The sequence below is a fragment of the Orycteropus afer genome, unplaced genomic scaffold (genome assembly GCF_000298275.1).
Source record: "Orycteropus afer afer isolate SDZICR_OR568_19922 unplaced genomic scaffold, OryAfe1.0 scaffold00103, whole genome shotgun sequence".
Classification (NCBI taxonomy): domain Eukaryota; kingdom Metazoa; phylum Chordata; class Mammalia; order Tubulidentata; family Orycteropodidae; genus Orycteropus; species Orycteropus afer.
Genome location: NW_006921690.1, coordinates 8342735 through 8354768, shown reverse-complemented (window position 1 = coordinate 8354768; position 12034 = coordinate 8342735). Strand labels below are relative to the sequence as shown.

Below are 12034 nucleotides of genomic sequence, written 5' to 3'. Positions count from 1 at the left end.
ACATATACACACACACACATATATATATATATTAATCTTTGAGAATGTAATATTGATCTAGCAATGGATTAGGACATACTAGAGGCCCAAAGGAGCTCCAGTGGCTTAGTGCCAAAGGCATTTGACAGCTAACCAGAAGACTGGCGGTTCAAACCCACAGCCACTCCTTAGAAGGAAGACTGGGCAATCTACTTCCGTAGAGATATCACCTCAGAAACCCAAGGAGGGGTCACCATGAGTCAGAATCGACTCCATGGCAGTGAATTTAGAGGTCCAAAGAAGAAAGCAGAATGCTGAAATTGGATTTCATCTTGAGGAAATTAGCCAGACCACAATAAATTTGTGTTTCTACCTCTATGACTTTGTAGGAAAAGGACACAGGACACAAATTCTAGGGCCTTATGTCTCAATAACCATCTCTTGTTAAAAGTGATACAACCTCATTAAGTTGACCGCTGGGAAGAACTGGCCACATATAGTTAAGTTTGTTCCATAAAGGATTTTCAACTTTGGAATGTTTCCACTGGCCTGGCTTACTGGTCCCTTCATGTTTTATGGCCCACCTGAAACAAAGTAAGAAAGAAAAAGGATTTATTAAGGTCAAATATCACTTAAAAGTACTCCTTTTATCATTGAGTACTTGCTATATATACACAGTGTCAGTTTGAATTAAAAACACAAATCTAATAATTTGCAAGTAACACAATAGCCAATACACTGAAAAATTAAGGGATATTTTTCAAAATCATGTAAACATGCAACACTGTCAAAGTTATAGTAGACAGCATTTGAGGCAAAGGCAAAGTAAAATAACAGTCATGTGGTAACATTAATATAAATAACAATATATTCATAGGAAAAAATCAAGCAAAACTTCTTAGACATTCAAAGATAAAATGACATAGACACAATTATTATGGAAAACATGATTACACTACCAAAAGATTATTAATTTCCAGGTTAAAAATAATTCATGTAACAAACAAGAAGAAAAAATATCTGACTACTATAACTAACAAATTAAAATGACTATAAATGCTAAAAAGAATACACCTTTCTCAATAACTAATGGAACATTTATAACCTTTGCCACATTCAGAGTAAACTTCAATTTTATTTCTTTTCGAAGGAAAATTGAGGGGAAGTCCAAAATGGTGGCTTAGTCAGATACAGTACTCTGTTCCTCTCTAGCAAAGACCCAAGAAACAAAGTGAAAGAGATACAGAAGGCAGTCCTGGAACCCTGTGCATCAAATGAAAACATAAAGTGCTAGATTGATTACTGATTAGAGGAAGTAACTGAATGAAAACAGCAAACAAGAAGAGATGGAGTGGAGGGGCCCCACCAGCTGGCCTAGCACAGAGTGGCCATCTTGAAAAAAAGACAGTAGTAATTCCAGGTGAGTATAGAAGGCAACTACGCAGAATTCCCAATGAAACATAAAGTAACCAGAGTGAAATAGGGCCCTGATCACTGGTTAGAGCTAATGGAAAAAACCCAAGCACCCTAGCCCAGTGACTAGAGAAGCATGCTGCCCTTCTCCCCACTTTCCTGGTGATTAGGCACAAACATCACCCTTCCTCCAGTCTCAACCTCTGGGTATCAAAGTATGAACCTATCCCTCCACTCCCCCCGCTCCATTACCCCTCCAATCCAGTTCCAAATGCAACACCTCCCCCTGACAGACAACCTCACTGAGAGGTGGCAGGACATTTTGGAACAGAGCCAGCTGGTCCCCTGTGCCTCCTGCCTGCTGACTGGGCCAAACTCTGCCCCCTCTGCCTGGTCAGAGGTGGTAGCAGAGTAATCACACGGGCTCCTGCTTGCTGCTCCCTCCCCACACTCCCCACCTCACCTGGCAAGGGGCAGAGTGGGGCAAGGGATGGGCATGAACACATATACACCCACCCACTGCTCACTCCCCTTAATCCTCAACCAGAGAGGGGCAGCAACCGCATGCATGCACACACATACACCCATGGCCTACAACCACCTGGCCCAGCAAGAGGCAGTAGCAACACAACCCCGTGCACACCCATCTGCCACTACCTCCCTCCTTGCCCCAACTGCTGCTTGCCCCTTCCCCTCCCCCACCTATCAAGGGATGGCGAAACTGCGACCACACACATGCCAGACCACCATTCACACCATTCCCACCATACAAGAGATGGCACCAGTGTGACCATGTGCAAACCTGCCTGCCATTCACACCCTCATCCAATGCAATGCAATGCAACGCATGGCCATGGAGTTGGATCCGACTCATAACGACACTTCCTTGAGTTTCCAAGGTGATATCACTGTGGGAGTACATTGATTGCCCAACCTTCCTTTCAAGGAGTGCTGGTGGGTTTGAACCTCCAGCCTTCTGGTTAGCAGTAAAATGCCTTAGGCACTGCAAATGACTGCATACCCACTAGATAGCCACATCTTCTGCCCCTTTTACTCAGTGAGTGCCACCACTTGTTTCTGAACCATTGGATTGATAATAGACTGTGGCCAGCACCAACCCAGCCATCCATTAGTTGCTCCATAGGCCTAGCGAACAGTTATCCATGCTCACGCTCCCAGCCACTACCTCACCCACCCAGACACATGTTGTGAGTGCCCCAGTGCTGCCAAACTAGTGAACCAGGGTAGCATGCCCACTCTGCCCACCTGGATATATCAGAACAAACAAAAAATAAGGATGATGCAAATTATACACAGTCAATAAATACAATAACACACCAATGTCTCAGAGACCAAAGACAACATCAAATCACACAAAGAAGCAGGACAAGATATCTCAAGCAAGTGACTAAAACAAAGGCCAGAAAATCTTCCTGAAGGAGAAATGGTAATGGAACAACCTGATAAGAAATTTGAAAGATTTATATTTTGGATTCCTCAAGAGATCAAGGAATACACAGACAAAACCAAGGAAAAACAAAAATAAAATCAAGGAAAATAGAGACAAAACTGTAAAAGAATTCCAGAAAACAAGACAAGAACAAAATGACAAAATAAATAGATAATTATAAACCATACAAAAACAGTAACTGGAAATCAAAAAGATTAACACTAAGATTTCAGAAATAGATAATGCTTTGGAAGGACAAAGAAGTAGAATTGAATCAAGGGAAGAGAGAATTAGTGAAATAGGATAAATCCTTTGATAGCAATCTGCTAGAGAAACAATCAGAAAAAGAGAATGAAGAAAAATGCACAAAGCCTACAAGTTATTTGGAACACCATCAAAAAGAATAATTTACACATGACTGGATTAAAGAACAGGAGAGAAAAAAAAGATGGAGGAAATTTTCAAATATTTGCTGGTAGAAAAATTCCCTAGTATCATGAAAAAGGGGAAGATATCCACCTAAGAACTTCAATGAATCCCAAATAGGATAGACTCCAAAAGAAAATCAAACCTTGCAAAACCAAAGACAAAGAAAGATACTGAGAGCAGCTCAGAAAAAAAAAAAAAAAAAAAAATTACCTACAAAGGGGAACCAATAAGGCTAAGCATTGATTTCTCAGCAGAAACCATGCAGGCAAGAAGGCAAGGAAATGACATATACAAAAGCCTGAAAGGAAAAAAAAAAAAAAAAAAAACCTCCCAATCAAGAATTATATATCCAGATAAACTGTTCCTCACATATGATGTTGAAATTAGGACATTTCCAGATAAATAATCAGAACATGGGATGTACAAAGTAAGAATCTAGGAACATTGGACATCATCAAAAGTGAAATGGAAAGCATAAGATTAATATCGTAGCTATTAATGAGCTGAAATGGTATTCGCCATTTTGAATCTAATAAACATATGGTCCACTATTTTGGGAATGACAAAAAGAACAGGAATGGTGTCACATTCATTATCAAAAAGAACATCTAAAGATCAATCCTGAAATACAATGCTATCACTGATAGAATGATAACAGTATGCCTACAAGGAAGACTAACTAATATTACTATTATTCAAATTTTCACTAACTACAAATGACAAAGATTAAGAAATTGAAGATTTTACCAATTTCTGCAGTCTGAAATTGATCAAACATGCAATCAAGATGCATCAAAAATTACTGGTGATTGGAATGTGGAAGTTGGAAACAAAGAAAGATTAGTAGCTGGGAAATATGGGCTTGGTGACAGGAACAATACCAGAGATCGCATGATTTCTCACCATCCTTGCTACTAAGGAGCATTCTAGCTATACTTCTTCCAAGGCAGATTTGTTTGTTCTTCTGGTTGTTGTTGTTAGGGGCCATCAAGTTGATTCCAGCTCATAGCAACCCTATGTATAACAGAACAAAACACTGCCTAGTCCTGTGCAATCCTCACAATCGCTGCTATACTTGAGCCCACTGTTGTAGCTATTGTACCAATCTATCTCAATGAGGGTCTTCCTATTTTTCACAGACCTCCTATTTTACTAAGCATGATGTTTTTCTCCAAGGACTGTCCCCCTTGATAAAATGACCAAAGTATGAGAGATGAAGTCTTCGCATCATCTTTGCTTCTAAGGAGAATTCTAACTGTACTTCTTCAAAGACAGGCTTGTTCATTCTTCTGGCTATCTATGGTATATTCAATATTCTTCACCAAACCATAATTCAAAGGCATAAATTCTTCTTCAGCCTTCCTTCTTCATTGTCCAGCTTTCACATGCATATGAGGCTATTGAAAATATCATGGCTCAAGCCAAGTGCACCTTAGTTTTCAAAGTGACATCTTTACTCCTTAACACTTTAAAGAGGTCTTTTGCAGCAGATTTGCCCAATGCAATACATCATGTAACTTTTTGACTGCTGCTTTTATGGGGGTTGATTGTGGAAACAAGTAAAATAAAATATGTGACAACTTCAATCTTTTCTCCTTTTATCATGATGTTGCCTATTGGTCCAGTTGTGAGGATTTTTGGTTTCTTTATGTTGAGGTGTAATCCATACTATAATCTATAGTCTTTGATCTTCAACAATAATTGCTCAAGTCCACTTCACTTTCAGCTAGCAAGGTTGTGTCATCTCCATATCTCAGGTTATTAATTGAGTCTTCCTCCAATCCTGATGCTGAATACTTCTCTGATTATTTGTTCAGCATACAGATTGAATGAATAAGTATTATCTAAAGATACAACCCTGACACACACCATTCTTGATTTTAAATCATGCAGTATATCTTTACTCTCTTTGAATGACTACCTCTTGGTCTATGCATAGGTGCCTCATGAGCACAGTTAAGTGTTCTGGAATTCTCATTCTTCACAATGTTATCCATAATTTGTTATGATACACACATTCAAACACCTTTTGAAGTGAACATCTTTCTAGTGTTCTCTGCTTTCCATCTAACATTGGCAATGATATCCCTTGTTCCATATACTCTTCTGAATTTCACTTGAATCTCTGGCAGTTCCATTTTGATGTACTGCTATAACCTTTGATAAACTGTCTTCAACAATTATACTTGCATGTGATAGTAATGATATTGTTCTATAATTTCTGCATTCTAAAATCAAATGAGAATGAAAATACAACATACCCAAAACTTAGGGACATAGCAAAAGCAGTGTTGACATATGGATTTATAGTAATAAATGCACACATCAAAAAGGAAGAAAGAGCCAAAATCAACACCTTATCCCTACATGTCCAACAAGTGAAAAAAAGCAGCAAGAAAAAAGTCCACAATCATGAGAAGAAAGGAAATAATATAAGATTCAAGGAAAAATAAATGAAACTGAAAACAGAATAACAATGGAAAGAATCAAGACTAGAAGTTGGTTCTTTGGAAGGATTAAAAAATTGAGAAATCATAGCAAAACACAGCATATTAACAAAGGAAAAGATGCAAATAACATAAATAAGAAATTAAATGGATGAAGTTGCAATAGAACTAACTGAAAAGAAAAAAAAAAAGAGTAACAGGATACTATGAAGCATGGTACTCCAACAAATTTGAAAGCCTAGTCAAATGGACAAATGTCTAGAAACACACTAACTACCTAAATTAACATAATCTGAGGCAGAGAATTGGACCAGACCCATCACGAAAGAAGACATTGAAGAGGTCATAAAACAAAACAAAAAACTCCCAACAGAAAATAGTCCTGGCCCAGACATCTTCACTGGTCAACTCTACCGAACATTCAGAGAAGTGCTGTCATCAGTTCTATTCAAATTATTCAAGACCATAGAAAAGGATGGAATACTCCCAAATTCATTCTATGAAGCAAGAATAATCCTGATACCAATGCCAGGCAAAGACTGCACTAAAAAAGAAAATTATAGACTGATATCCTTTATGAATAAAGTGGAAAAAATTCTCAACAAAAACCTAACCAACAGAATCCAACAACACATCAAAAAAATAATAATGCATCATGACCAAGTGGGATTCATCCCAGTATGCAAGGATGATTCACCATTAGAGAATCAGTCAACATAATCCACCACAAAATAAAACAAAGGAAAAGAACCACATGATCATACAATCAATGCAGAAAAGGCAACTGATAAAATCCAGTACTCTTTTCTGATAAAAACTCTCAGAAAAATATAAATAGAAGATAAATTCTTCAACATAATTAAGTGCATAAACACAAAACAAACAGCCAACATTATTCTCAACAGAGAGAGATGAGATTATTCCCTTTTAGAACAGAAACCAAGAAGGGTATCTTTATCATTACTCCTATTCAGTATTGGGAGCTCTGGTAGCATAGCGTCTAAGGCACTTGACTGCTAACCAGAAGGCTGGCGGTTCAAACTCACCAGCCAATCCTCGGAAGGAAGATGGGGCAATCTACTTCCGTAGTGATACTGCCTCGGAAACCCAAGGAGGGGTCGCTAGGAGTCAGATCCAACTCGATGGCACATAACAACAACAACAACATTCAGTATTGGACTGGAAGTCCTAACCAGAGCAGGAGGTAAGAAAGGACAATAAAAGGTATCTAAATTGCTAAAGAAGAAATAAAATTATCCCCATTTGCAGACTATATGATGCTACACATAGAAAATCACAGACTCTGCAAGAAAGCTATTGGAACTACCATTGAGTCCATTCCAACTCATAGCGACCCCCATTGGGTTTCCGAGCTGGTAAATCTTTATGGAAGTAGATTGTCCAGTCTTCCTTCCACAGAGCGGCTGGTTGATTTGAACCACCAACCTTCTAGTTAGCAGTCAAATGCCTTAGGCATTGCACCACCAGAGCTCCTATACATAGAAAATCACAGAGACTCTACAAGAAAGCTATTGGAACTAATAGGAGGATTCAGAAAAGAGGCAGAGAACAAGATCAACATACAAAACTGAGTTGGATTCCTCTACAGTAACAAAGAGAACTCAGAAAAGGGAATTAAGAAAACAGTGTTATTTATAATAGCCACCAAAAAGATTAAATAATTAGGAATAAACAATATCATGGATAAAAAAGACTTATACAAAGAAAAGTGCAAACCACTACTGCGAGACCATAAGAAACCTACAAAATGAAAGAATATACCATTCTCATGGATAGCAAGACTTAACATTGTGAAAATGTCAATACTGCCCAAGGCCATCTATAGATATAATGCAATCTCAATTCAGATTCCATCAATATTCTTTACAATTTCTCCAGAACATAAAAGTAGAACCTACAGAGAGGGGGGAAAAAAAATGGCAACAACACATCTGACAAGGGACTAATCTTTAAAATTTATAGAAAACATCAACATTTCAACAACAAAAAGATAAACATTCCAACTTAAAAATGGGCAAAGGACATGAACAGACACTTTGCCCAAGAAGACATTCTAGCAGCCAACAAACACAAGAAGAGATGCTCATGATCATATGCCATTACAGAGATGCAAATCAAAACAGAAATAAAATATCATCTCACTCCAGCAATAATAGCAGTGATCAAAAACCAGAAAACAACAAATGCTGTGGTGTGGGGAGATTGGAACTCTTATACATTGCTTGTGTGCTTGTAAAATGGTTCATCCACTGTACATACCCATGTTCGTTACAGCCCTATTCACAATAACAAAAACGTGGAAACAACCTAAGTGACAGCAAAGAATGGATGGATAAACAAATTGTGCTGCATGTACACAATGGAATACTATACAATGTTCAAGAATAATGATAAATCTGCAAAATATCTCATAACACGGACGAACCTGGAGGACATTCCTGAGTGAAATAAATCAGTTACAAAACGACAAATACTGTATAAAACCATTATTATAAAAAGGCAGGAAAGGGTTTACCCACAGAAAGAAACATTCTTTGATAGTTACTAGGGATGGGGCGGAGGGGAAGGGGGAAGGGAAAAGCAGTATACAATAAGTAGGAGGTCAGCAGACCATGACCAAGGCAAAGGCAGACCTGGGTTGTATGAAAAGACAAAAATAATAAATACTATTACATATAGAGGAGCTCTGGTAGCATAGTGCCTAAGGCACTTGACTGCCAACCAGAAGGCTGGCAGTTCAAACCCACCAGCCACTCCTCAGAAGGAAGGTTGGGCAATCCACTTCCATAGTGATACTGCCTTGGAAACCCAAGAAGGGGTTGCTATGAGTCAGGTCCAACTCGATGACACATAACAACAACATAAATATATCTATGGATATAGTAGAGAATACAGGGGACAAAGTTAAGAAAACTTATTCGCCATAACCTAACACCCTGAGGGACTGAGTCACTGTTCAAAAAGAAAAAGAAGTTACCATTTAGGGAAACAAATAAAGGGTACAAGGATCTTTGTGTCATTTGTAGTACTGCAAGTGAATTTGTAATGATCTCAAAATAAAAAGTTTAATTAAAAAAAGGAATATTGAACAAGACACATTTTGTGACAAATGACAGAATTAAATTAAAAATAAATGAAAGTTCAAATTTTACAACTTCATCCATATAATAATTTAAAAACACACTATTATACCAGATAAAAAAGAAATAGTACAATGAAAAATGACTTAGAAAGCAATAAAAGCAATATATATTAAATCTTACAGGATGCATCCAGAAATATGTTCAGAGGTAAATTTATATTAAATTCTTATTTATTAAGATCAAAATAGACAAGGAAAATTAATAAAACATTCAACTCAAAAATTTCTTTTAAAAAATATCCAAAATTTGTCTGTGGAAAACAAATAAAAAGAAACACTTAAGAAAATAAAAAAAGATTCAAATGACAATAAATAATTTAGGAAAAAGAACCTCAGTAAAATAGTTCATAGAAATGTTATTTGAATTAAAAATAAAATAGTAAATATCTTATAAGTAAATCTGGATGAAAGGCACAATGCAAAGCAAGTAGGAAAAGGTAGCTAAATATTTACATACAGAAGATTGAAAGTAAGATTATGTTAATTAATGCAAAAATCTTGATGAAATGGATGATTTTCTCAAAAGTAAAACTCGTAAGTTTCAAATGGAAAATAGAAAACATGTTTTTGCTCATATAGCATCATAGGAGATGGTACAGATAATTTTCATAAAACATTCTAAACCATAAAGAAACTTAGTTAATTCATTCCATGAAGGGAAGATAAGCTTCATAACAAAGGCTGTCACAGACAAATTAAGAAAGTAAACAGCAATCCTACTTACAATTAAAGATGCAAAATTTCTAACTTAATACTAGCCAATAATATTTAACATATGGCAAGAAAATAATCACTATAAGTAAATCTGGCCCAAGAAATACAATGATGGACATTTATTAATATAATACATCTCTGATGAATGAATGTGAATATAGGAGCAGTATACCACCCATAAGGAACTCTAGTGGCACAGTGGATAAGCCATTTGGCTGCTAACCAAAAGGTTGGCAGTTTGAACCTACCAGTCACTCCATGGGAGAAAGATGAAGCAGTTTGCTTCTATAAAGATTTACAGCCTTGGAAACCATATGGGGCAGTTCTACTCTGTCCTGTAGGGTCACTACGAGTCATAATCAACTTGCTAGCAGTGGGTTTGGTTTTTGGCCGTGGTGGTTGTTGTTAGGTGGCATCGAGTCATCTTTGACTCATAGCAACCCTTTGCACAGCAGAACAAAACACTGCTCAGTCCTGTGCCAGCCTCACGACCCTTGCTTTTATACCTCAGCCTATCATTGTAGCCACTGTGTCAATCCATCTCATTGAGGGTCTTCCCCTTTTTCATTCACCCTCCACTTTACCAAGCGTGATATCCTTTTCCAGGAAATGGTTCCTTCTGACAATATGACCAAAGTAGGTGAGACAAAGTCTGGCCATTTTCGCTTCCATGGAGCATATATCTTCCAGGACAGATTTGTTAGTTAACAAATCAATCTAAATTGTTATATCACTCTGAATTGTCTAGCACCCATGATGGTCATCTCAGATTGAGAGCTTTCTAAGATCCTCCATACCCGTCAGATTTATCCACAATACTAAACCTGATGTTTAGGGCCCTGGTTTCTCATGCTTGCTGGAAACTACTGTGTCCTGGACAATACGGGTGATAGTGGCAGGAAAGATTTGTGCCTTACCAACCTGAATCCAGGCAGAACCAAGTTGAGGGCTCTCAGTAAGTCAGGAAAATGGTGGAATCAAGCCTCATTTTACATTTCTTTTCTTTATTCAATGAAATCATGAAGTGAAACAATCCTTGTTATATATTTTCTTTCCCACAGTGCCTCCCAGAGTGCTAGCTGCAAACAATAATATAAATATTCAATAACCTGAAATGAAGTCAAAAGGTAAATGGAAAGTTCACTCATTCAGACAACATATTTTAGTTATTGAAGCAGCTCCCGGATATGGTAAACTCCTGTCACTACAGGTGAAAGTGGTAGGAACACATATACTGGAGGTCAGATCAATTTTATTTTATATATGTGAATAGCTGGTATAGTGAGTTGAATAGTTTCCTCCCAAAATCCATGATCCTGGAACATCAAAATGTGATCTTATTTGGAAATACGGTTTTGAGATGTAATTAGTTAAGGATCTTGAGATTAAATCATTCTGAATTTAGAGTAGGACTTAAATCCAATAATGAGGTCCTTAGAAGAAGAGTAGAGGATGCGTAGAGGCACACACAGAAATAAGACAATGGGAAGACAGAGGCAGAGACTGGAGTTACGCTACCACAAGCCAAGGAACACTGGGAGGCAGCAGATACTGGAAGAGGCATTTTTAAGAACAATTCTCTTCTAGAACCTTTGGAGGAAGCATGGCAACTTTCAGACTTTTAGCCTCCGGAACTGAAAGAGAATAAATTTGTGTTGTTTTCAGCAACACAATTTGTGGTAATTTGTTACAGAAGCTCTAGGAAGCTAACACAGATTTTGGTACCGGGAAGTGGGGCACTGCTGCAACAAATACCTAAAAAACGGGGAAGTGGCTTTGGAATTGGATTAATGGGTGAAGGCTGGAAAAATTTTGAGGCACGTGATAGAATATATCTAGATTGTCTTGAAGTGACTGTTGGTAGAAATGTGGACTTTAAAAGCAATTCTGCTGAGTGCTCAGAAGTGAAAACTGCTAAGCTTCTTTCATCTTAATAAACATATACATAGTCATGAACAGAATGTTGCTAGATATATAAATATTAAATATGCTTCTGGTGAAGTGTCAGACAGAAATGGTGAACATATCATTGGAAACTGGAGGAAAGCATGTCCTTGCTATAAAGTGGCAGAAAATTTGGCTAAATTGTTTCTATAGTTGTGTGGAAAGCAGAACTTGTAAATGAAGAACATGGATATTTTGCTGAGGTGATTTCTACTCAAAGTATTGAAAGTGTAGCCTGATTTCTTCTTGCTGTTTATAGTAAAATGTGAGAGAAAAGAGATAAATTGAGAAAGGGATAGTTAAGTAAAATAAAACCAGCACTTGATGATTTGGGAAGTTCTTGGCCTATCCACTTTGCTAAAATTAGCAAATTCACAGTTGCAAAATCAAGCTTCTGTGGTCCTGAAGGCAAGAGTGGACAGACAGAACTGGTGCTAAGCATGCAGAGGGCCATGGAACCACCAGCAGCGGCACAGGGCCAGACCAGCAAGCCCA

General features: G+C 37.5%; 1 protein-coding gene across 1 annotated transcript in view; it reads right to left on the bottom strand.

The window, feature by feature from the left end:
• The window catches only part of DCDC1 (doublecortin domain containing 1), a 680259-nt gene that overhangs the window by 110929 nt on the left and 557296 nt on the right, over nt 1-12034 (bottom strand). The window contains exon 20 of the mRNA XM_007943315.2: nt 440-563. Coding sequence (XP_007941506.2) covers nt 440-563 — 124 coding nt within the window. The remainder of the gene's footprint in view (nt 1-439; nt 564-12034) is intronic.